Source organism: Anabrus simplex, chromosome 3 (assembly GCF_040414725.1).
Source record: "Anabrus simplex isolate iqAnaSimp1 chromosome 3, ASM4041472v1, whole genome shotgun sequence".
In the NCBI taxonomy this organism is placed as follows: Eukaryota; Metazoa; Arthropoda; class Insecta; order Orthoptera; family Tettigoniidae; genus Anabrus; species Anabrus simplex.
In genome coordinates, this window is record NC_090267.1 from 60,374,450 (window position 1) to 60,400,769 (window position 26,320).

General features: G+C 43.2%; 1 protein-coding gene across 2 annotated transcripts in view; it reads right to left on the minus strand.

Annotated features, from left to right (window-relative positions):
- The window catches only part of LOC136867003 (organic cation transporter protein), a 231,084-nt gene that overhangs the window by 54,922 nt on the left and 149,842 nt on the right, over window positions 1–26,320 (minus strand). For both annotated transcript variants that reach the window (XM_068226994.1, XM_067144101.2), the window contains one exon: window positions 23,297–23,622. In XM_068226994.1, the coding sequence (XP_068083095.1) occupies window positions 23,297–23,622 (326 nt within the window). The remainder of the gene's footprint in view (window positions 1–23,296; window positions 23,623–26,320) is intronic.

Genomic DNA, 26,320 nt, shown 5'->3' on the forward strand with positions numbered 1-26,320 from the left:
GAAATCTGTTCAATCATTTTCTTATAATTTTCATTCCCCAGAAACCAATGAAAATAAGAAAAATTAAAAAGCTACCTGGAAAATGCTAAATCCTGTTTCCACTTATTTATTTTTCCAAATGCTTCTAAATTCAATAGAAGTAAACATTTCTAAGAGTAACTACAGTAGTAGTTTTGATAGAAATATTTGAGAAATTATTGTAGACAACCTCGTATTTTTCAGTAGGCCTAATTAAGGACACTTTTCTTTCTCCGGCCCGTGGAATAGGGAAAATAATAGTAATCCACCAGCCGTAATAATCACATAACCACATTTCAGTAGAATTATAGTGAAGATAAGGTATAATATATTAGATAGTACCTTGCCAGTAGGGATGGCAGTTTTTAAAAAAATACCGATATATCGATATTTCGATATATTGAAAACTTATTTTCGATAATCGATATTTATTGCACATAAAATATCGGTATATTCAAGCGATATCGATATATCGTAACCCAAGAGTAACTACAATATCATCACCAGATCTCAATGCATATATATCAATATTGGTTTATTCTGCCTGTGCACGCGACTGGTTGGTTGAGTTTATCTTGCTACTGGAATTCGCGGTTTAATTATCCATGGAAATTATCCATCAACGGCTGCTAATTTCAGATGACCACTAGCCTGCACGGTTGCTAGGGTTATACTTCCATAACACAAATTTTCATTCACCCGCAGCCACAAGACAGCAGTCGAGGCATAGATCCTGAATAAATAGCTTTTTTTAGAGTGAAAGAAGTAGTGTCAGTAATGCTTGATGTTCATATAAACCTAGTAGAAATGGCTGAAAATAGTTAAGAATATGATGCAGCATCTACCGTGCAAGTATTTATGGTTTTATCATTGCATTGATAGGATAAACAAGGAAGAGGAAAGGAAGCGGCCGTGGCCTTAAGTTAGGTACCATTCCGGCATTCGACTGGAGGAGAAGTGGGAAACCACGGAAAACCACTTCGAGGATGGCTGAGGTGGGAATCGAACCCACATCTACTCATTTGAACTCCCGAGGCTGAGTGGACCCCGTTCCAGCCCTCGTACCACTTTTGAAATTTCGTGGCAGAGCCGGGAATCGAACCCGGGCCTCCGGGGGTGGCAGCTAACCACACTAACCACTACACTACAGAGGTCTTACCACGCTTACGTCTCTTGGTTAACTGTTTTGTTGAAACATTCAAATTTACGTGCAAACCAGATTCAGAATGACATAAAATCAAATGAAATTTTCCAATCATTTAGTAATACATAGAAGCAGATTCGAACAAATCAAAACATTGTTGATGGCTTCAAGCATGCTGCACATTTTAACGGACTTAAATTCTTAGCTGCCGCCTTACCTTATAAAGTAAGGAATCAATCAAATTCGGAATTATATACAAACAAATTAAATTTTTTAATCATTCAGTATTATGTACAGATAGATACAAACAAATTAAATATTTCTTGATGGCTTCAAACAAGTTGCATATTGTTAATAGATCCCCGATTTATAGAACTTCAATATAATTTCAAATCCTTGTATTTTGGAAAAGAAATAATTTTATATCGAGATATATCGCTATTTTGTTTTGATAGTAGGATAATATCGGCATGTCGATATCGAATGAAATATCGATATTTATTATATCGGAACGTCCCTAGGTGTTATCGATGCCTACGAGATAAGTAAAGGCCTCAACATGCACGGTCTCTTCAAGTACTAAATTGACAAAGTAGCAGCAGTTCAAATATCGCCGCTGGATGTGAGGTTTTCCCTCCATTCCTCAGCACGATTCCAATTGGCATTACGATAATAACTTGCACATAAAAGCACATTACAAATATAAAACATTGCGTTTTGAGTAGAAAAGTGATATTTCTATGACTTTTAATGAAGAAAAATAAATGTATCACCAAGTAATTCAAGATGAGCTCATACGAATCAGGTAGTATAATTGCAACCGGAAAGTACACATCCTAATAAAAATGAAAATACTTCATAGTATATTTTAAAACACTGCAGTATTCACAGAGCCTTCGTCGATGAATGCAGAGTGGGTCTCGGCCCACAAGTGGCCACGGCAGGTCCGTGGTCCAACAGCTCTGCACTCCGACCGGCCAACCGAGCAGAGGAAGGGTGGCTCTTCGTCTCTGTATTCTTGAGACTGGACAGGGCTGGACCTCACGGCTGGTCTCCACTGTCGGTTTTCCTGAGAATGGTTTTACGTGGTTTTCCATTCTCTTGCAATAAGGCAAATGCTGGGAGGGTTCCTAGTATAGGCCACGGCCGCCAACCCCCTCACCATCTCCGAGCATCTCCTTCGCCGTAACAAATCTCCCGGCCTCACAGACGGCGTCACCATCTAAGAGGCCCGCCTCCTCCTTCAGGGGAGGAATTAAAACATTTTAGTATTAGTACGTAACCTAGTCTTGCCATGCAAATACCCTGAAAAAAAGTGTTGGCATTGATTGCGACTAGTTTTAGTAGAAATGCTAAAACACGTGCTTTCAAAATGTTCACTACATACTACAGACTTCGAGGAAGGTTGCCACATGCTATTTTTCTCGTCACCGCGACATGACATAATTAAGACCCATTTTTCTCGTAGTTCCACATTTGCTCGTGGAAATAAATGCCACTACCTTTCTGAAGTTTACTTTTGCAGAATGGTGCACAGCAATAAACCATTGTTTATCACGCGCAATAAACATCTTGTGAATAGAATGTTTACAATAAATACTCTCTCGGCTCTTGTATATTTATCAATATGCACAAAACATTTTCTTAATATAAATCCACAGCCTGTTTAGAGTCATTTGACCGGGTCAGCAATGGAACGAATTAAGCCCCATCTAGCGGCGAGAATAGGAAATTTCTCGGCTGCCGAAGCCTGTCGCATTCCTCTGGGGCAATGATTAATGACTGACAAATGAAATGATATTTGAGAGTGTTGCTGGAATGAAAGATGGCAGGGAAAACCGGAGTACCCGGAGAAAAACCGGTCCAGCACAAATCTCATATGGAGTGACCGGGTTTTGAACCACGAAACCCAGCGGTGAGAAGTTGGCGCGCTGCCACCTGACTCGCGGAGGCTTCTATTTTCATAACTTTACGTTTAAATATAAACCTTATACTCATCACAAGCTGAATACACAAATCAACGCCTTTTATAATGAATTTTAAGGCTTATCTCACCTAAATTTACCTTTTTCCTTCACAGTTTCCATATAGTCTGTGTTGTTAAATGGTGGAGGGCTAACACGAAGTCTAGCGGTGACTCTGGAACTAGAACGTATTTCGCGCTGTGTAAACTGCCATGCGGAGGCAACTGTGTTACATATTCCACCGTTTGTATTCGAATTATAGTCCGGCCTACCAGAGGCTCAGAGCAAGGTATTGATTAGATTGGATATTTCCAGGTTGCAATTCCACCTTCACTAGCACCATCTCTTGCAGAATTATCGGCGTTCTCTAGTGCGGATGTTGTTAATGAAAATAATAATTCAAAGAAAAACGATATATTAATGGAAAAACCGATATATTATTCGATAAATCGAATCAAAATTTCGATATCGATATATCGATAAATCGAAAGGAAAATATCGGTATTTCATAAAAACCGATAAATCGTTGCCATCCCTACTTGCCAGTTATATTCGTGTTTTTCTTCGTGTACGGCAATCCTTTTGATACTTAAGCATTTAACCAAACGCAGTGTAGTGTAGTGTAGTGTAGGTACATTGTAGTAATAGATACAGTAAATTTAGGTAGTGCCGTATCTTGCCTGCTATATTCGTGTGTTATCTTTCGTGTGTATCTATTAGACCGTAATACTAATAATAATTTGTCTAAGCATTTAGCTTCGTTGGTAATCTTTGAGTACAATAGTTCTTGCAAATTTCATTTCTGTTGTGCTTAGTAGTGACATACGGTACGGTACCGGTATCGTAATTAGGATACGTCTGAAAGTAGTTTAAAAATTACTGTAGTGTACTGTACAGTAGTATACGAGTAATATCCTATTAGAATTTAGTGTGCTTATTTTATTATTGTAAAATATTTGTGTAGTACTGGTGTAGTAGAGGTATCCATAGAAACTCTTACTAAAATATTGTTGTAATTAGGATAGGCTTAATTGCAGTTTGGAATTGTGTAGTTCTTGTGTATTACTTTGATATTCAGTAATTAACAGCAGTTTTTATCCTGTTAGGGGTTGTAGGATAAAAAAAAATAGAGCACGACTAAGTAGTATTGTAGTGTAGTCGTATACTAATTACCTTATTGTTGTGTACTATCCCAGACAATATATCCCTCCGTTCAATTTTTTTTTGCAAATAAGTTATTTTATTTTTTAATTTTTTTTCCCCGTAAAGAATGGCTAAGGAGCGCGAGTGTACGAGCTGTGGGTGTGGCGAGGCATTGAGGGGTATGAGGGAGGAGTTGGAGAGTTTGAGGGAGATAATTAGGATTCTCACAGAAGACAGGAAGGAAGATAGGACTCCCTCAAACAATGTACAGGTTACAGTAGGTGTACAAGAGGGAGGGGAAGGAAAGGGAGGAGTTGTAGAAGACAGGTGGTCTAATGTTCTAAGGGGAAGGAGATTGAAGGCTAAGGGCTCTACTCAGGATCAGAATTCAGGACAGGTGTCTGTGCGAAATCGGTACGAGTCACTCCAGGTAGAACAACAGAGGGAAGATGAGGGACAGGGAACTGTTGGTGAGATGCGTGGAAGCAGCAGGAAGGGAAAAGGTAGGAAAGGGAAATGTAGAGTGGAGGATAGGAAAAGACAGGTGGAACAGGGTCATGGGAGGGAGAAATGGGAGGAGGAAGTAGCTTCTGCAGCTATCAGGAAAGATAGGGCTGACCAGGAGGGGAGGGGATCAAATGAGGTGGGTAGGGTTGAGGCTCTGGTCATGGGGGATTCCATCGTTAGACACGTGGGGAAAGTGTGTGGAGGAAAGGGTACCAGGGTAGAATGTTATCCAGGAATTAGGTTGAGGCAGATGTTGAGGAAAGTAGAAGAGAGGGAGGAGGGGAAGGAAAAGGTGGTAGTGTTTCACGTTGGTACCAACAACGTAAGGCAAGCTGATATAAGTACCAACATAGTTGGAGATGTGTGGGATCTGGTAAATGCAGCACGGGTGAAGTTTAAGAAAGCGGAGATTGTTATTAGTGGAATACTGTGTAGGAGGGATACTGACTGGAGGGTGATTGGGGATTTAAATGAGACTATGGAGTTGGTATGTGGGAAACTGGGAGTGAAATTTCTAGATCCTAATGGGTGGGTAGGAGATAGGGATCTGCGCTCGGATGGCCTTCATTTAAACCGCAGTGGTACGTATAAGTTAGGAAATTTGTTTGGAAGGGTAATAGTGAGGTACATTCAGGGAAACGGGATGGCCTAGGGAGCGGTGATAAGGGAACAGGGAGCTGGAAATCAAGTAGGGATGACATAAAATTGTTAGTGTTGAACTGTAGGAGTATTGTAAAGAAAGGAATAGAATTAAGTAATTTAATAGATATATATTTACCAGATATTGTAATAGGAGTTGAATCATGGCTGAGAAATGATATAATGGATGCAGAAATTTTCTCACGGCACTGGAGTGTGTATCGTACAGATAGGATAGGAAGGGTGGGAGGCGGAGTGTTCATTCTGGTGAAAGAAGAATTTGTAAGCTACGAAAAAGTTAAAGATGAGACACATGAAATTCTAGGTGTAAGGCTCATTTCTAAAGATAATAGGCAACTTGATATATTTGGAGTGTACAGATCGGGAAAGGGTAGCACTGGCGCGGATTCCGAATTATTTGATAGGATAGCTATGTGGGATACGACATGGAAAGAAATGTGATTGTAGCGGGAGATCTGAATTTGCCAGATGTCAATTGGGAAGGAAATGCGAACGACAGGAAGCATGACCAACAAATGGCAAATAAGTTAATATGGGAAGGACAGCTGATTCAGAAAGTGATGGAACCAACCAGAGGGAAAAATATCCTGGATGTCGTGCTGATAAAACCAGATGAGCTCTATAGGGAAACTGAAGTAATAGATGGTATTAGTGATCATGAAGCTGTTTTTGTGATAGTTAAAAATAAATGTGATAGAAAGGAAGGTCTTAAAAGTAGGACTGTTAGGCAGTACCATATGGCTGATAAAGCAGGCATGAGGCAGTTTCTAAAAAGTAACTGAGATCGGTGGAAAACGGCAAATAAAAATGTAAACAGACTCTGGGATGGGTTTAAAGAAATTGTTGAGGAATGCGAAAACAGGTTTGTACCTTTAAGGGTGGTAAGGAATGGTAAAGACCCACCTTATTATAATAGAGAAATAAAGAGACTAAGAAGGAGGTGCAGACTGGAAAGAAATAGAGTTAGAAATGGCTGTGGAAGTAAGGAGAAATTGAAGGAACTTACTAGAAAATTGAATCTAGCAAAGAAGGCAGCTAAGGATAACATGATGGCAAGCATAATTGGCAGTCATGCAAATTTTAGTGAAAAACTTACTAGAAAATTGAATCTAGCAAAGAAGGCAGCTAAGGATAACATGATGGCAAGCATAATTGGCAGTCATGCAAATTTTAGTGAAAAAGGGAAGGGTATGTATAGGTATTTTAAGGCAGAAACAGGTTCCAAGAAGGACATTCCAGGAATCATTAATGAACAAGGGGAGTGTGTATGTGAGGATCTTCAAAAGGCAGAAGAATTCAGTCAGCAGTATGTAAAGATTGTTGGTTACAAGGATAATGTCCAGATAGAGGAGGAGACTAAGGCCAAAGAAGTAATAAAATTTACATATGATAACAATGACATTTACAATAAGATACAAAAGTTGAAAACTAGAAAAGCGGCTGGAATTGATCAGATTTCTGGGGATATACTAAAGACAATGGGTTGGGATATAGTAACATATCTGAAGTACTTATTTGATTATTGTTTGGTCGAAGGAGCTATACCAGATGAATGGAGAGTTGCTATAGTAGCCCCTGTGTATAAAGGAAAGGGTGATAGACATAAAGCTGAAAATTACAGGCCAGTAAGTTTGACATGCATTGTATGTAAGCTTTGGGAAGGCATTCTTTCTGATTATATTAGACATGTTTGTGAAATTAATAACTGGTTCGATAGAAGGCAATTCGGTTTTAGGAAAGGTTATTCCACCGAAGCTCAACTTGTAGGATTCCAGCAAGATATAGCAGATATCTTGGATTCTGGAGGTCAAATGGACTGTATCGCGGTTGACATGTCTAAAGCATTTGATAGGGTGGACCATGGGAGACTACTGGCAAAAATGAGTGCAATTGGACTAGACAAAAGAGTGACTGAATGGGTTGCTATATTTCTAGAAAATCGATCTCAGAGAGTTAGAGTAGGTGAAGCTTTGTCTGACCCTGTAATAGTTGAGAGGTGAGTTCCTCAGGGCAGTGTTATCGGACCTTTAGGTTTTCTTATATATATAAATGATATGAGTAAAGGAGTGAAATCGGAGGTAAGGCTTTTTGCGGATGATGTTACTCTCTATAGAGTGGTAAGTAAGTTACAAGATTGTGAGCAACTGCAACGTGACCTCGAAAATGTTGTGAGATGGACAGCAGGCAATGGTATGTTGATAAACGGGGCTAAAAGTCAGGTTGTGAGTTTCACAAATAGGAAAAGTCCTCTCAGGTTTAATTACTGCGTTGATGGGGTGAAAGTTCCTTTTGGGAATCATTGTAAGTATCTAGGTGTTAATATAAGGAAAGATCTTCACTGGGGTAATCACATAAATGGGATTGTAAATGAAGGGTACCGATCTCTGCACATGGTTATGAGGGTGTCTAGGGGTTCTAGTAAGGATGTAAAGGAGAGTGCATATAAGTCTCTGGTAAGACCCCAACTAGAGTATGGTTCCAGTGTATGGGACCCTCACCAGGATTACCTGATTCAAGAACAGGAAAAAATCCAAAGAAAAGCAGCTCGATTTGTTCTGAGTGATTTCCGGCAAAAGAGTAGCGTTACAAAAATGTTGCAATGTTTGGGTTGGGAAGAATTGAGAGAAAGAAGAAGAGCTGCTCGACTTAGTTCTATGTTCCGAGCTGTCAGCGGTGAGATGGCGTGGAATGACATTAGTAGACGAATAAGTTTGAATGGCGTTTATAAAAGTAGGAAAGATCACAATATGAAGATAAAGTTGGAATTCAAGAGGACAAACTGGGGCAAATATTCATTTATAGGAAGGGGAGTTAGGGATTGGAATAACTTACCAAGGGAGATGTTCAATAAATTTCCAATTCCTTTGAAATCATTTCGGAAAAGGCTAGGAAAGCAACAGATAGGGAATCTGCCACCTGGGCGAGTGCCCTAAATGCAGATCAGTATTGATTGATTGATTGAACCAATTATCGAAATAATACCGCCATTCACACCACCATTTCACCACCTGACCTGAGCAGAAGTCAGACAGCCTAGTCCGAGCTAGCATTCTGTCAACCGCCAGCTCACCGTCGTCGTCCGCTAGCCAAGCTACCGTCGCCCTCCAAGAGCCAGCCTTACCCACTCGCTCTGCCATCGGCGCGAGCCCCCGCTCGCCCTCCACAGCCAGCCAATCAGCGTCGAGCCTACCACGTTTCCAGCGCGGTCGGTCCTCCCAGATATACTCTGGGAGCATACTTTCTGCGGTCTGCTGAACACAACACACATTCGCAGCCCAGCGCTCGTGCAGAGCAGACCTGATAGCACCAAGCTCCGGCCATCAAGAGACTAGCACCTAGAACACTAGTCACACAGCCGCTATCTGCGAATACGAGGTACTCCGTGCCAGCCAAGCAGCGCTCAACCACCAACGAGCCCCTGCATCAAGAGAATAGGCTACCAGCACCAGCCTATTCAAAAGCAACAATCGACAACTGTCGGCCAAGAATAGGCAGCACTCCATACTGCCTACACTGCTAGCCATACCAGCCAGCCTGCCAAACCTTGTGCGGGCACACGAGCAATTTGTCTAGTACTCAGTGTGGTACTTAGTTCGCGCCTTGTTCTGGCGCGATCCAATTAAAAACTACACCTGGTGCGACTAGTCCCCACTGAGTACGCCAAGTAAGACGCAGGTCCTCAATAGAGTTTGACCGTTTCCAGTGCTTCACAACACCCCAGAACCAAGCAACCCCAGTAACATGAACCTCTTTCCTTCAGGTTACGACACCTACCAAGCCCTGTGCGAACTAGCAAGTTCACTTGGTACCGAACCCAGAACCCCACCATCCCAAGCGAGTATGGACAATCCTGGTGGATCGAGTAGCCAGGACCCATACAGATCCCCTCACTATACCGAATCCACTCACCATACTGCATCCACTGAAGAAGAAAAAGAAGAAAACTACGAAAATCCGTACCACTACCAACAGTTTGATTACCCTTTCCCGATCTCTCCTAAATGTAAATCTATCATCCTTCCACTCTTCAACCCAGGACCAGTCCCTATCACTCGCCGCCTAGTCATAGAATCCATCAAACCAATCATCCACCGCCATATTGCAATAATAGAAGAAACACACAACAACCTGCTAATCATAACCCCACTCAAGAACATATTCCTCAATACCATCCTAAACCGCCTTTCAAGTTCCGGAATACCCTCTCCAATTGTAATCAATCCACTTAACAGCACCACAAACTAGCCACCATCTTCCGAGCCAGCACCTACCAAAATCAACCCTCCACCATCATCCAGAACCACCGAAACTCAAACCAATCCACCGCCACCCACCGAATCAACAGAAGCACAAACCAACCCACTCCCCCCTCCACCACCACCTCCACTCCCACCACCACCTGCCAAGTCCACCTACTCACAAACCAACCAGCCAGCAACTACCACCGACTCTCACGCACAGACAGTGAGCAGGCGTAAAAAACCTGCCCTTAAAACACACTCACAGAACCGAACCCAGGCACTCACACGCACATCCCTCATCACACAGTGCTTTAATTGCTTAAAATTAAATCACGTAGCAGCTACATGCACTGCAGATACCCGCTGCAATAGGTGTGGTGGTGATCACCGCCACACAGATTGTAAGGTACCACGGGACCAGGCGAAGTGTGCCAACTGCCAAGGCAGTCATGCCGCTTCGTTTCCTGGCTGCCCTTTCATCAAAAAAGCAATTAAAGCACACTACAAGCAGTCACGACACTTACAAGCAAAACCAACACCACTACTCAGCCTACCACCTCTACAGCCCCCGCAACCGAACCCAAGACCAGTCACTACCTCATCCAACCTGCCTACCACAGACACAAATACACTATTACTGTCATTACTGAAACTACTCCAGACCCACCTCACACAAGCACAACTCATACCAGGACCCTCGAACCCAAGTACCCCAGAACCCGCCCAGCCAAGTACAGTGTAAGAAACCAATAACCATGCCTCACTTCCTAATGCAACGGCCTAGCCTTCCCAATAGCCAGCTCATACATCCACAATAAATCAGAATCACCTCAATTAACGAAGCACTGGAAACACCGGTAGCCGAGGCGGAAATAACTAAAAGCTGCAAAACCACATGCTGTATTTTCTAAATTCACTAGTATCAAAAACAACGGATACACGGGAATATACACATATTCCAGCGAACAATCCAGCGGCAAGGCCCGGTCAACCACAGCAACACCGGGCGTGGTCAAAACATGGATGGGTGACCACCCAGATTTGCCCTTGCCGCTGGCTCAAAGGCAAATTTAGAGATTTACTTAACATCCAGCCATGGCACGCAATGAATAATGTCACGTTTCACCATATTTCCACACAACAGCACCCACTTAACAGTAATAACTTTCACCATTTTTATTATTATTATTATTATTATTATTATTATTATTACTATTATCAACTTTTATATATTTTTTTATTCTTTTTATACTTATTTTCACAAACAGGCCAGGTGAGGAGCGCGGCATAGCGCACCGGTACTGGCACCGCAACCGGCACCCCCTAGGGGGTGTCCAAACAGTAATATGTGTGTGCGGTCTGCTATATTACCACCGGCTCTTCGACCAGCTACATGACCAGCCCTGCACGGTGAAGAACTTTTTCGAGGAAAAGAGCAATTTTGTCTGCACTCTGTGGGTACCTGTTCGTGCCTTGTCTCGGCGCGATCCGACAAAACTACACCTGGTACGACTGGTGCCCGCCGTGTACCCCTACGCTGGTCCTATTCGGAGTCTGACCGTTTAGTGCTTCACCACCCCCCCCCCTACGCCCCCACCTTTGTCGAGTCCCCCCTAGTGGATTGAGTAGCCAGGACCCCGGCACTCCCAGCCAGCCATGTCCTCTGATTCTGATTCTTCGTTCTCCTCGTATTCTGAGCTCCTTCTACCGGACTCCTCGCACCACTCTCCACTTCTGCACCGCACCAATCTACCTGACTCCGGATTCACTCCATTCATCGTACCCTTCTCTTCTTCTCCGAAACTAGATGCCCTCCAACAACTCCAAGCCCTCCATGACCACCGTAAACTTATTTCCACAGCTACCTCATCCATTCAACACCATATCCAGCTCCTCCAGGAAATTGACAACGGTTACATCATTATCTTCGCACGTGATTCACTCAGCTATGAGAAGATTAGAGACCATCTAGAACTACATAATGTGTTCTACAAAATCTGTGCGGATGATGTCGGAACTGGCGATATAGTCACGCAAACCTCCCCTCCCACCTCTTATTCTGAAACTCATCCCACTCCAATCACTGTCAATGCCGAAACCCAGACTCATCCTATCAAGAATCCTAAAGATAAATCCATCCAAACCTCTCGATCCCCCCCCATCAAGATCTCAAAATCCACCCAATCCATAGCCTCCGTCTGTTCTCTCACCTCTCCTCCCCCACTCTTAACACCACAGGAAACACAAACCACCATCACAATTTCATCCAACACAGATACTCCCCCCATCCCCATACATGCAAGTCCTGAGCTCGGAAGCAAGACCTCTTCAACCTCGCTACCGAGCAAGGCTACTCAAACCAAGTACACTCAAACTAGGAGCAGGCATCGCAAGCCTGCTCCCAAGTTTCCTCCTTCACCAACACACCACACCTCCAACTCAGTGACTCGAACCCGCCCCTCCACCCAACCCACCCTTGTTACACAGTGCTATAATTGCCTCAAGCTCAATCATTCAGCGGCTTCTTGCCATAATGATACCCGCTGTAACAGATGTGGTGGTCCCCACCGCCACTCTGTATGCACGGTACCAAGGGAACAGGCGAGGTGCGCGAACTGCGAAGGCAGTCATGCAGCCTCCTATCCTGGCTGTCCCTTCTTGAAAAATGCAATTTATTATTTATTTAGCTTATGGCTAGTACATAACTCTATATACAAATATTCAAAAAAAATAACAAACAATGTAACACCTTAAACAATCAACCAATCTCTAAAACAGTTCATAAACTTAAATCCAAGCTGTCCAACCATTGTACAACCCCGTCAGAAGCACACACAAACTCCTTCAGCTGACCGGAGTATGACCTCCTAGGACATTCGGTGACAATATGACGGATGGTCTGATTCTTCTCACCACAGTCGCACTCAGGGGAGGAGCGCATACCCCACATATGTAACAATGACCCACATCGTCCAGGATTGGTATGGACTCTGTTGAGAAGAACCCAAGTTCTTCTGGGGAGATTAAAACCAGGAGGTGGGTGCGGCGACTAAAGAGGGTCTGCCATTCATCTGGAGCTGAGTTGGTCCACTCCAACTGCCATTCATCACAAAACGTTAAAGTTCCTATTGATGAGTTCCCATGCAGTCTGAATGGGCGGAGATCTTGACTTCAGACGTCCGTACGTAACAACCATGTCTTCATGAATGGGAAGACTTGGGTTCATTGTTATCTTCCTGAACTCGCGAATTAGGTTATTTTGTCTGCGAATCCTTGGAGGTGTTATGTGGCTCAAGACTGGAAACCAGAAAAGAGGAGTAGATCTGACTGCGCCGCTGACAATGCGCATCGTCTGATTCAGAACAACATCAATATTCTTAACATAAGGGCTATTCAGCCAAGCAGAAGAACAATACTCGGCTGTAGAGTATACCAGTCCCAGTGCTGACGACCTAAGAGTGGATGCTGATGCTCCCCATGTAGAACCTGCAAGTTTCTGAATGATATTGTTCCTGGTCTTTAGTTTAGCATTGGTATTCATTAAATGTTTCCTGAAGGATAGTGTCCGATCAAAGTTACTCCAAGGTACTTGGGGTTAGAATTGTGTGGTAGGGGAGAGTTGTCGAGGAAAACATTCAAAGTAATGTTTGCCTGCCTATTATAAAGGTGAAAGAGACAGGTTTCCGTTTTGCAAGTGCTAGGTATCAAACACCACTTATCAAAGTACTCGCTCAAAATGTCAAGGTCTCTGTTCAGAATTGCTTCTATTTCATTCACATTGGAATGCTGAGTAACTATTGCTAGGTCATCCGCGTAAGCGAATTGGCGTGATGTAGTACGGGGTATATCGGCAATGTACATTTTAAACAGCAATAGAGAGAGCACAGATCCTTGAGGGAGACCATTGTTGAGCTTTTTAACTTTACTATGTTTGTTATCCATAACTACCTGGATCAATCTATCTGATAGCATGTTGTTTATGAGTTGTGACAATCCTCTGCATCCAACAAGTTTAAAAAACTTATACACAACTCCCTCTCTCCAAACCGTATCATAAGCGGCTGTAAAGTCTATGAACACTGCACCACTCTTCAGTCGTTTTTCAAAACCTGCTTCAATGTGGGTTGTTAACGCAAGAACTTGGTCTTCACAAATACGGTTAGGTCTAAAACCGGCTTGTTCTGCTGGGAGCGATCGTAAAATTAGAGGGCTTATTCTATTGTAGATGAGTCCTTCCAGAAGTTTGTAACACACACTCATTAGAGCAATTGGACGATAACTTTTAGGACAATCGGAATGTTTACCTGGTTTCAGAATAGCCAGAATCTTGGTTCGTTTGAACTCTGGAGGAAGTTTGCCTGTAATCAGAATATTTGAGAAAAACCGTAACGACCATTTCCTTGTGTTCTTCCCACAATGCTTGAGGAATTCAGGATGAATGCCATCAAAACCAGGTGTATTGCGGTTTTTTGTTGTCTTCAGAGCAGACAGGAGCTCTTCTTCGGTGAAAGGGGCAAAAATATTTGATGAACCAATATTATGTCTTTTCATGAAGGTTAGTTCTTTTCTTATTAACCGATTGAGTTCTTTCTTGGGTTTCAATTTAGACAATCCAGCAATCCGTTTGACAACTTGATCAGGTGATACAGCAGATTTGGGCTGTGGAATGTGAGGTGATCTCCCCAACTTCTTTAAGAGGCTCCAAGCCTAAAAAGGCAATAAAAGCACACTGCAGACGCTCACAACATCTACACACACACTCACACCCTCCCCCTCCTAAGTCTCAAAATCCCACATCCCTCGAACCCAGGACCTTTCACTCAAGACCAGACCGTCCAACCAAGCCAAGACAACCCCCCCCACTACTCAACCTACTGCTCTTCAACTTACTCACGTCCCTCAACGAGCCATCCATGCCAGCCAGACAACTATTAATTAATTAGCCCCCTCAAGTACTCCAGCAACTTTCCCCCACCCAGTTACACTCCTCACCAAGCCAACTGCACCAAGTTCATCCCCCCAAGTACTCCCCCCCCCCAAGTATGAAGCACTAAACACTAGCGTATGCTACGAGAAGTGCAGCAACATCGGCCGTGGTCATCATATGGATGGGTGACCACAAGAAGACAATCCTGCCCCTTACCTGCCCTGCCGACTCATCACTCTGTCCCCTACTAACACCTTCTCCCATTTCGTCCTGACAACATTTTCCTTTCTTCTTTTCCTCTTTCCTTCAACTGCCCTTCGGGGCACAGGGCATATCCTGCCCAGTCACGATTCGAAGGAAAGCTGCCACCACCTACCAGTACATCAAGCACCGGTAAGAAGATGACATCATGAAACAACATTCAAAGCCCATAATGAGGCTGATAATAAATTATGTCTAATATAACAGAAAACTCTCAAGCATTTTCCCGAAGAATCATTATCATATATTGCGTTTCAATGCTAGTTAGTACAAATTTCGGTTATGTGAAAAGATGTTCGTCAACCTCGCGGTATTGGTATGGCATGCCTTCCTCTTACCTGGAGGCCCCGGGTTCGATTCCTGGCCAGGTCAAGAATTTTTTACGTGGATCTGAGGGGTGGTTCGAGGTCCACTCCCCCTACGTGATTACAATTCAAGAGCTATCTGACGGTGAGATAGCAGCCCCGGTTCAGAAAGCCAAGAATAAGGGCCGAGAGGATTCATCGTGCTAACCACATGCCACCTCATAATCTACAGGCCTTCGGGCTGAGCAGCAGTGGTTTGGTAGGCCAAGGCCCTTCGGGGCTGTTGTGCCATGGGGTTCGGATTCTGTAACATAAGTAGGACAGCCAGCCGAGCGGTGTAGGGGTAGCTTGCCTGTCTCATACCCGGATGCCCCAAGTTAGATTCCTTGGCAGGTCAAGGATTTTTACCAGAATCTCAGGGCTGGTTCGAAGTCCACTCAGTCTACGTGATTACAATTTGAGGAAAACCTAGAATAATGGCCGAGAAGATGCGTCGTGCCGACCACACGATACCTCGTAATCTACAGTTCTTCGGACTAAGCAGCGTTCGCTTGGAAGGCCAAGGCCCTTCGGGGCTATTGAGTCAAGGTATTTGGTTTGGATAAATACGGCAACTAAACTCGTGATTCATTATCGAAAGATAATTTCAAGTGTTAAGCCGCGTATACACTTGAGCATTCGCCCCGAATGAGCATGCGTTTGCCCAGTTTTGCTCAGATGAGTACAGGGCGAACCGAATGGATCCGCATGTCTCAGCCCGATCCGAATGTTGTCGGTACCTCAAAGTGAGCACGTGCTCTGTGGGCGGTTGGTGACGAGAGGGGTAGCCCGAACAGTATGAACCGAGTGCTTCCGCTATGCATATGCGATCTCGCTCGTGCAAGTGAAGTGAAGGAAGTATGTGTGGAAGATAATTTCAAGTTGAAATGGAATTGTCCCAGGATAATTATCTTATCCTGCTGGGGTACTGCCACAAGTATCCCGTTCTGTGGAACCCCAAGGGCGAGTTCTATTACAATACCTTAGAAAAAGACGATGCTTGAAGTGAAATCGATGCCCTCATGCAATTTCTAACAGATGAGTGCCGCAAGAATATAAAGATGTAAACTCCTGCAGTTTCATTAATACTTAACTATTTTTTCTCTGTATTTCATCATCATCATCATCATCATCATCATCATCTGTTTACCCTCCAGGGTCGGCTTTTCCCTCGGACACAGCGAGGGATCCCACCTCTAACGCCTCAAGGGCAGTGTCCTGGAGCTTCAGACTCTTGGTCGGGGATACAACTGGGGAGAATGACCAGTACCTCGCCCAGGCGGCCTCACCTGCTATGCTGAACAGGGGCCTTGTGGAGGGATGGGAAGATTGGAAGGGATATGCAAGGAAGAGGGAAGGAAGCGGCCGTGGCCTTATGTTAGGTACCATCCCGGCATTCGCCTGGAGGAGAAGTGGGAAACCACGGAAAACCACTTCCAGGATGGCTGAGGTGGGAATCGAACCCACCTCTACTCAGTTGACCTCCCGAGGCTGAGTGGACCCCGTTCCAGCCCTCATACCACTTTTCAAATTTCGTGGCAGAGCCGGGAATCGAACCCGGGCCTCCGGGGGTGGCAGCTAATCACGCTAACCACTACACCACAGAGGCGGACTTCTCCGTATTTGCTATAATAAAATTCTTCTTCATGATCTATTTTTTTTTTATTTAATCATTATTTTGCTTACCCTCACATAATCCTTTACGATGGCTTGACGCACTTCAGGTATGATTCTGCCAATGGCTTGTTTCGAAATTTTGAAGAGGTACTGCAAACTCGTGTAAGAATCTACTGTAGCCAGAAATCGCAGTGTCACAGCTAGGCTTTCCTCGGCAGATATGGCTTTCCTATGTATTGTCCTCTCTCTCAATCGTAGCCCTGATACAATGCAATATACATTCAAAATCTTCAGATGACATTCTCGTAAAGAATTTAAAATTGTAATTTGTTTCATATCCGATCGTTTTTAACAATTGAGCATTGCGTCTCTCTTCATAGTTTTCTTTGCCATCACCGCTTGTGAAACAATGCATTGACTCACATTAGCGCTCGTAGTGGTGCTTAAGTGAAACAATGCTTTGACTCATATTAGCGCTCGTAGTGGTGCATAAGTGAAACAAAGCTTTGACTCACATTAGCGCTCGTAGTGGTGCTTAAGTGAAACAATGCTTTGACTCATATTAGCGCTCGTAGTGGTGCTTAAGTGAAACAATGCTTTGACTCACATTAGCGCTCGTAGTGGTGCTTAAGTGAAACAATGCTTTGACTCATATTAGCGCTCGTAGTGGTGCATAAGTGAAACAATGCTTTGACTCACATTAGCGCTCGTAGTGGTGCTTAAGTGAAACAATGCTTTGACTCATATTAGCGCTTGTAGTGGTGCTTAAGTGAAACAATGCTTTGACTTACATTAGCGCTCGTAGTGGTGCTTAAGTGAAACAATGCTTTGAGTCATATTAGCGCTTGTAGTGGTGCTTAAGTGAAACAATGCGACGATTATTTTTGATTCACCATTGTAGCCTCAGGTCAGACAAAACACTACACTACACCTAAACACAGACGGTGTTCTCGGTCCGCACGAGGTCCGAACACAGTGGAAACTTGCTCAACAGATTGGCATGCGGGTCGTGCTTGTGCGCTCGCGCATCGGCAACGCATGCTCATTCGGGCGAGTGCTCAAGTGTATACGCGGCTTTACGCTTTTTCTATGCAATGACTCTGTTGGTCATTTCAAATGGGCATCTATGAAGAAACGGAATCATTCAGGAAAGGACGCATTAGCTTTTATCTAAACGAAAAACTGCAAGATAGGTGATATGAATCTACTATCGGTTGTCGGGTGAAGAGATACGGAGCATATTTGGACGCTTGGTGTTTGCGCGATGTCCTTGAATCTGTTTATTCTTCCTAGTATTTCACTATTTATCTTAAATAGTGATAATCATACCACATTTTGGACGCTGCGTTAAATAGGCTAACGATATGCTGTTGTCCTAGGCCTAAATCCTCAAAAGGGCTGTATCATCACCTTAAGGCGACACTCCGGATATAAAAATCGATATATTGGTAATTTTGGTGACATTTATTTATGACTGAAATTCACAAAAATCAGTTTCCTTTTCCTTGTCACGAAGTTTCCCCGCTGAATTAAAACTATTTAGCGTTGTAATAATGTTGTGTTTACCAATTGTAAATTTACACTTAAATCCCATTTTTATCCCATAATATTTTGCCAAATTTAACAAAATTTGTATGCAGTCTACAGTGTGCTAGCAGCAGTGCCAGACCTGTAGCTCAGATCCTTTCAAACAGAACAAAGATGGCCTAGCCCACCATAGCTCAATTGGTAGAGCAACCGACGCGAAATCGGGAGGTTGTGGGTTCGGCTCCCACTGGTGTCCGGCTGGCCATTTTTGTTCTGTACTTAACATCTCTTCGTCCGCCTCTGTGGTGTAGTGGTTAGCGTGATTAGCTGCCACCCCCGGAGGCCCGGGTTCGATTCCCGGCTCTGCCACGAAATTTGAAAAGTGGTACGAGGGCTGGAACGGGGTCCACTCAGCCTCGGGAGGTCAACTGAGTAGAGGTGGGTTCGATTCCCACCTCAGCCATCCTGGAAGTGGTTTTCCGTGGTTTCCCACTTCTCCTCCAGGCGAATGCCGGGATGGTACCTAACATAAGGCCACGGCCGCTTCCTTCCCTCTTCCTTGCCTATCCCTTCCAATCTTCCCATCCCTCCACAAGGCCCCTGTTCAGTATAGCAGGTGAGGCCGCCTGGGCTAGGTACTGGTCATCCTCCCCAGTTGTATCCCCCGACCAAGAGTCTGACGCTCCAGGACACTGCCTTTGAGGCGGTAGAGGTGGGATCCCTCGCTAAGTCCGAGGGAAAAACCGAACCTGGAGGGTAAACAGATGATGATGATGATGATGACTTAACATCTCTTCAACACGTACTACATGTACGTAACACGACCTAATACGCTGAAAGTCTGTTTCGATTACAATGCGGTCCTGAAAATTCAATATTCAAAATTTGTATGGTATACGTATCACAGCTATATTAAGAACCCTGCCTATGGAATATTTGATTGCAGAATTTTTTCAAGTAGTCCAAAATTTTAGAACGTAAAATTTACACAAACCTAAGTACGATAGGCCTATATCTCCTTATATCAATTATGTACAGAAAAATCGATTACATTATCAGTTTGTCTTTCTTGCACTGCGAGCGCTAATGCGAGTCAAAGCGTTGTTTCACTTAAGCACCACTATGAGCGCTAATATGAGTCAATGCATTGTTTCACTTAAGCACCACTACGAGCGCTAATATGAGTCAAAGCATTGTTTCACTTAAGCACCACTACGAGCGCTAGTATGAGTCAAAGCATTGTTTCACTTAAGCACCACTACGAGCGCTAATGTGAGTCAAAGCGTTGTTTCACTTAAGCGCCACTATGAGCGCTAATGTGAGTCAATGCACTGTTTCACTTAAGCACCACTACGAGCGCTAATATGAGTCAAAGCATTGTTTCACTTAAGCACCACTACGAGCGCTAATGTGAGTCAATCCATTGTTTCACTTAAGCACCACAACGAGCGCTAATGTGAGTCAAAGCATTGTTTCACATAAGCACCACTACGAGCGCTCATGTGAGTCAATGCATAGTTTCGCTTAAGCCCTTATAACTATATTCGGTGTGGATATTTATCAAAATTCGAAAAACCACTGAGGACATAGAAGCAAAGAACGCATTACAGAAAGAATTATGGCTAGGATTTGAACCAAAAAGTAAAGGAGTTATTATTTCGTGTGGCTATTACTAGCCGAGTGCAGCCCTTGTAAGGCAGACCCTCCGATGAGCGTGGGCGGCATCTGCCATGTGTAGGTAACTGGGTGTTATTGTAGTGGAGGATAGTGTTATGTGTGGAGTGTGAGTTGCAGGGATGTTGGGGACAGCACAAACACCCAGCCCCCGGGCCACTGGAATTAACCAATGAAGGTTAAAATCCCCGACCCGGCCGGGAATCGAACCCGGGACCCTCTGAACCGAAGCCCAGTACCTGACCATTCAGCCAACGAGTCGGACAGTAAAGGAGTAAAGGAACAAGAGAGTTTAGGCTGTTTTTCCGGAACTGCATTTAGGCCGGAAGTGATTATCGGAATTTAGGTTCTTAGTTTGATAAAGCTATCCGAGACTCACAATTTGAAACCTTTCCAGGCCGTTTAGCCTTTCAAATTTCAGATCAACAGAGGAAATTGTTTAATTTTACCTTTCTCGTAGTATGGGGATCCTTACTTTGGCCGCTAAGAAACGTTTTTAACATTAAAAGTTCACCCATTTTGAGTTCGCAAGTTGCTTTACGTCGCACCTACACAGATAGGTCTTTTGGCGACGATGGGACAGGAAAGGGCTAGGAATGGGAAGGAAGCGGCCATGGCTTTAATTAAGGTACAGTCCCAGCATTTGCCTGGTGTGAAAATGGGAAACCACGGATAACCATCTTCAGGGCTGCCGACAGTGTGGTTCGAACCCACTATCTCTCGAATACTGAATACTGGCCGCACTTAAGTGACTGCAGCTATCCAGCTCGGTCATTTTGAATTCATTTACAATTCTGGTCACTATCAGTATCAGTACAGGTATATCTAGCTCCTACACCTCGTAATTCAATGTTATGGGAAGAAAGTTCTTCATAAAAGCTATCCAAATTAAAAGCTGGACAAATTATAGTAAATTTCAATCATTTCCTTAAAACGAGAAAAATGTAACATCTTTCAATTGTAAAGTTTCTAGTTTCTTAAAGATCGCTGAAATCACAAATTTTTTCCATATAATTTCTTGCAGCATTTTAAAAACTATTTGTGTTAAATTTCACATCAATCATTCTGATGGTTTGGAAGGAGATGATGTATGGGTTGAGATCCAGCTTCCCAGGTCAAAAAGTAGCATTTTTAAAAACATATTTATTTTGTTAAGCTAAGTTTTAGGTTTACTTTGCGGGAAGGATTATTGGAATATATGCTCTGGTTCCAGATATATGCATAAAATTGTGACTGGTTACGCCCCATTCCTCTGGTGCACTTTCGTTCTGATTCTTGGTGTAGTTACCGGAGGGCAGCCTCTGAAGTCAAGGAGAGTAATCATAGCAAAGATTTGTCTTCTAGAGATCTAACGAAGCGGTGTGTGGATAGTCATACGCAGATCTATAATGGCAAAATTTGGAAAATATGCCCCAAAACAGGATTCTGTGGCAAAAAAAAAAAAAAAAAAAAACCTGTGTCCTTGGCAGCAAAACATGCAGCTATCACATTCAATGGTGGGGTGAATGAACGAGTGAAGGATTTGAAACAAATGGGACTGGAACCAGGAACTTTCTGCATTCAAGGCCTGAATCAGAATGATGTGAAAGGAATTCAGTCAGCTGAGATGAAAGCACGTGAGTTCAAAAGGGAAGCCAGAAGATGCAGAAAGAGGCTCAAATTTCACGATAAAGGAAAGAAACAAGAGAATGAAGGAGTGACTATGGCCTAGGACAGTTTTGAAAGTTGAGGGGTGTGGAAGTTGTATTCTTTATATTCAAAAATATTTATTGCTGTTTTCACAAAAATAATAATTTTTAATACGATTTCCATCATAAGTCTCTTACTATTTCACCGATAATGATGATTTTTTCAGGATTTCCTCATGTAATATTGTACTACAACCTGTACCTCATTCAGATCGGTAGGATGTGTTTATTCTTCAAACAATAAATATTTCCATCTGCTAGAATAAAAATGCAATAAAAGTACTAAATTTACAGTGAATGATAGTGATTGAAAGTAATTTTGTACGCTGAGATTTAATACACACCTACAAAAGGAAAAGTAAAAGAAAAGTAGAAAAATTCATATAAACTTGGGATTTGGAATGGCAACCGTGATTCATGGTTAAAAACGGGGAAATTTTTAAAATTTTATAAAAACTCTTATAATTAGAATTTTGCCTTCATGGAAGTTGCTCCTGGTTGCCAAGGAGCATACCATTTCAGGGATATGTATAGCGTTTCTCAACAACAATTGCAGCATATTCAACAATCGAATGAATATTGACATTGTGCTCCTCTTTTAAGCTGGATCTCCCCCTTCCCCGATTTAACTTCTCCACCGAAAATCTTTCTTAGAAAGACTTGAACGTCAATTCTGACATTTTATCATAAGTCGCATGCCTTTGCTGACGAGATGTAGTGTTTACAGTGAACTATGTCTTCTGGCATGGGCTAGAATGAATTTGTTGCTTTTGTTGACCTGTCTCTGTCTCATCCTTGGCTTTGACAATATGAAAGTGACTGAGGTATGAGTGATGCTAGTAATACAATTCCTTATGCAGCCAGTCCCTTTTATGAATGGTGTGAAAATATCGCTCATACGGTCGGTTGGTGCATGCATTTCAGTGGCCTTGACAGACTGATCTATAATAGCAACTTCTTGGTAGGCGAGGAAAGCAACGGGAAACTGCACTACTCTTCATTTCCCTAGATCGTCTCTTCAGTGACGCCTAGGCTATTTATGACAGCTCTTGGCAGAGCTGTGGAGGATCAAACCAGTCTTCGGGTTGAATACCCAACATACATACACATCATAAGTGTCAACAATGGTAAGTTGTTTTAAAAGCTCAAGTACCGGGCGAGTTGGCCGTGCGCGTAGAGGCGCGCGGCTGTGAGCTTGCATCCGAGGGATAGTAGGTTCGAATCCCACTATCGGCAGCCCTGAAGATGGTTTTCCGTGGTTTCCCATTTTCACACCAGGCAAATGCTGGGGCTGTACCTTAATTAAGGCCACGGCCGCTTCCTTCCACTCCTAGACCTTTCCCATCCCATCGTCGCCATAAGACCTATCTGTGTCGGTGCGACGTAAAGCCCCTAACAAAAAAAAAAAAGCTCAAGTATTGCTTCACTAACAGCTACTGTAAATAGATCATTTTAACCGTGGCAGAAGTGAGTTGTTCAAATATGGGGAAAAAGGACGTCCCTTATGCTGTTAAAACGGGACAGTACTTGAAATACGGGAAATCTCGTGTTATACGGGACACTCGGCAACACTACTCATACCTGCCACTGTGATGTTGATGAAGAGATCGCCACCCAGTGCACCCACGTTCTGCGACATGCCGAAGAAGGCGAGCCCGGCCACGAACCAGTTGAAGAAGAGAGCTAGCGTGGTGGTGCGCAGTCGCGGAGTGCGCAGCAGGTCCAGAATACCGGCGTGTTCTGTGTGTTTCACCTCCTCCTCGAGTTGCTTCTTCCTGTGCTCCTCGATTGCGCGCTTCACCAGCTCGGGGTCACGTCCGTTCTGAATGGCGGCCCGCTCCAGGATCTGAGCGGCCTTCTTGTGGCGCCCGACAGCCAGCAGCCACCGAGGAGACTCAGGAACGAACCTGAAAGAACAAGGCGGTTCATAAATAAGGGAGCAAATTGGGCTACAACCAACATTTCGTATTTCATTTACTTCATCGTTGTCTTCTTTCCTCCTGTTCAGTACCCCTTGTGGGTGGGGTCCGTAGAATGCAGTAGCTGAGGCGTAAAAGGTGCTCGGTTCACCTGGAAGGACCTGGGTTCGAATCTCCACCAGATTTTTGAAAAATTTAAGAAACAAGATTTCCACTTCCGTAGGTGCACATGGAGGTGAGATTCACTCAGCCTACCCCTAGAATGAGCATCAGGTTAATTCCTGGGGGGCGAAAACGGCCGGGCGAAGAGCTAACCACTCTACCGATCAAGTGCCGATATTACGGATAGTGGAAGCCTTTACATTCCACCCATCCCAGTGCCTTCACGGCCTGTACGGAGATGAATTTGCTTTTTTTTTAGAAATAATTCGACAACAAGGTTTTGTTTACATTCTGTTACGAATCCTACAACATCGACTGCTTTATTGAACTAAATTATTCGCTTGCCTTTGGCCTATGTATCAAAAATGTTTGATAAACAGATAAGGAATCTACCAACTGAGCGACTGTCCTAAATGCAGATCGGTAGTGATTGATTGATTGATTGATTGATTGATTGATTGATTGATTGATTGATTGATTGATTGATTGATTGATTGATTGATTCCATGGCTAAATGGTTAGCGTGCTGGCCTTTGGTCACAATGGTCCCGGGTTCGATTCCCGGCAGGGTCGGTAATTTTAACCATAATTCGTTAATTCACCTGGCACGGGGACTGGGTGTGTCTTCTTCATCATCATTTCAACCTTATTACGACGCGCAGGTCACCTGCGGGAGTCAAATCGAAAGACCTGCACCTGGCGAGCCGAAGTCCTCGGACACATCCCGGCATTAAAAGCCACACGCCATTTAATTTCATCGATTGATTGATTGATTGATTGATTGATTGATTGATTGATTGATTGATTGATTGATTGATTGATTGATTGATTGATTGATTGATTGATTGATTGATTGATTGATTGATTGATTGATTGATTGATTACTGTCGTAGGTTTTTGTGTCCACGGTATCCTTCACCATTCAGGAGCACGTTTTCTAATCACTCAGCCTTCAATGCTGCATTATTTGTCATACCTTAAGATATGATCGACATAAGCTACCTTCCAGCGTTTTGGTGGGTGATTTTCCGGAACGATGAAGTGTCTCCTACCTGGAAAAGCGGTGTACTCATGGATCTTGAATATTCTGCAATATTTGCAACTGACGAAACTTTTGAATTCTAGTTATCAACACCACATAAGAGCTCCTATGAAATGTTATTTATTTATCTGTTTATGCAGGAGCAGCAACAGCTTAACGCCGAATCACAAATATCCGAGCTATGTACAAAAGACATTAATGTAAAATGAAAGATATATAAACATTTACAAAGGACACAAATACACACAATGAAAACTGTACAATCCTATATAATACTATATTTACATAAATAACGACAATAACAAAGGGAAATATTTTTACAGTAAATACAGGGGAGGAAACAGGAAAGCACAAGGAGGAAAATTAAGTTATATGAGAAATATCATGACAGAAGGAAGGAAGCCATACGAAGATATCTAGGTTCTTATTGATAGAAAGTGTATTAAACATTGCTGGAATACGTACAGAAAAGGACCTTTGGGTGAGAGAAAGCCGGGTGTAAGTAATATGGACTGGGCTCTTCATTCTGGTACTACGGGATGGGACGTGGAGGGGGAACAAAGAAATTAAATCTGGAGACCTAAATAAACCATTTCCTGCTGTGTATAGTAGCTTTAGGTCGCCTACTTTCCTCCGAGCAGAAAGAGTTCTGAGTTTTAGTTTCCCAAGCACTTGGATAGTGCTTAAGTTGAGACAGGCAGGGACCCTGCCTTTGACGATAGCACAGATACGCCAAGATGTTCGAAGTATGTGTCTGGTTGGATAAAACATGTTCTAATTTTACAAGTACCCTGTTGCAACGTCGATTATACTTTAAATTTCTACATATACAGGACGTCCTTCAAAAAAGTTCTAATAATTACAGAGCAGGCAGCATTCAACAAACGAAGGTAGGTCCTATAAACATTGGTGGTAAACCCAATATCTTCAGAGTTATGGTCCGCTACCACCACCAGCAATTATCACCATGTGCGCCATGTGATGGCCATCCATTGCAATGCAACACGCATTCTCGTGGTGTATTCATATCATATATATATGAATCGCATACACCATGGATTTACATGTGCCCAAAGCCAAAAATCTAAAGGGTTAAATTCAGGCGAACGGAAAGGCGCAAGATGTTGTCCGTCCTCGAACAACCCATCGCTCATGGATGACCCGTGTTAGGTGTCGCCTAACACTACGATGCCCCATCATTCGTGTATAACATTTGCAGTCGTTCAACGACCAATGATTAGGGAGAAACATATTTCTGTCTTTTGTTACAAACGACTCTCCATAAATTATTGGAACATCGCGATCATTGATAGGAATGGTAGCGGACCATAACTCCGAAGTTACTGTGTTTACGACCTATGTTTATAGAACCATTTTTCCCCCTTTTTTGTTGTTGTTGTTGTTGTTGTTGCGTGCTGCCTCCTCAAGTATTGGAACCATTTTCAAGTACACACTGTATATTCCATTTTTTCGTTAGTCTGG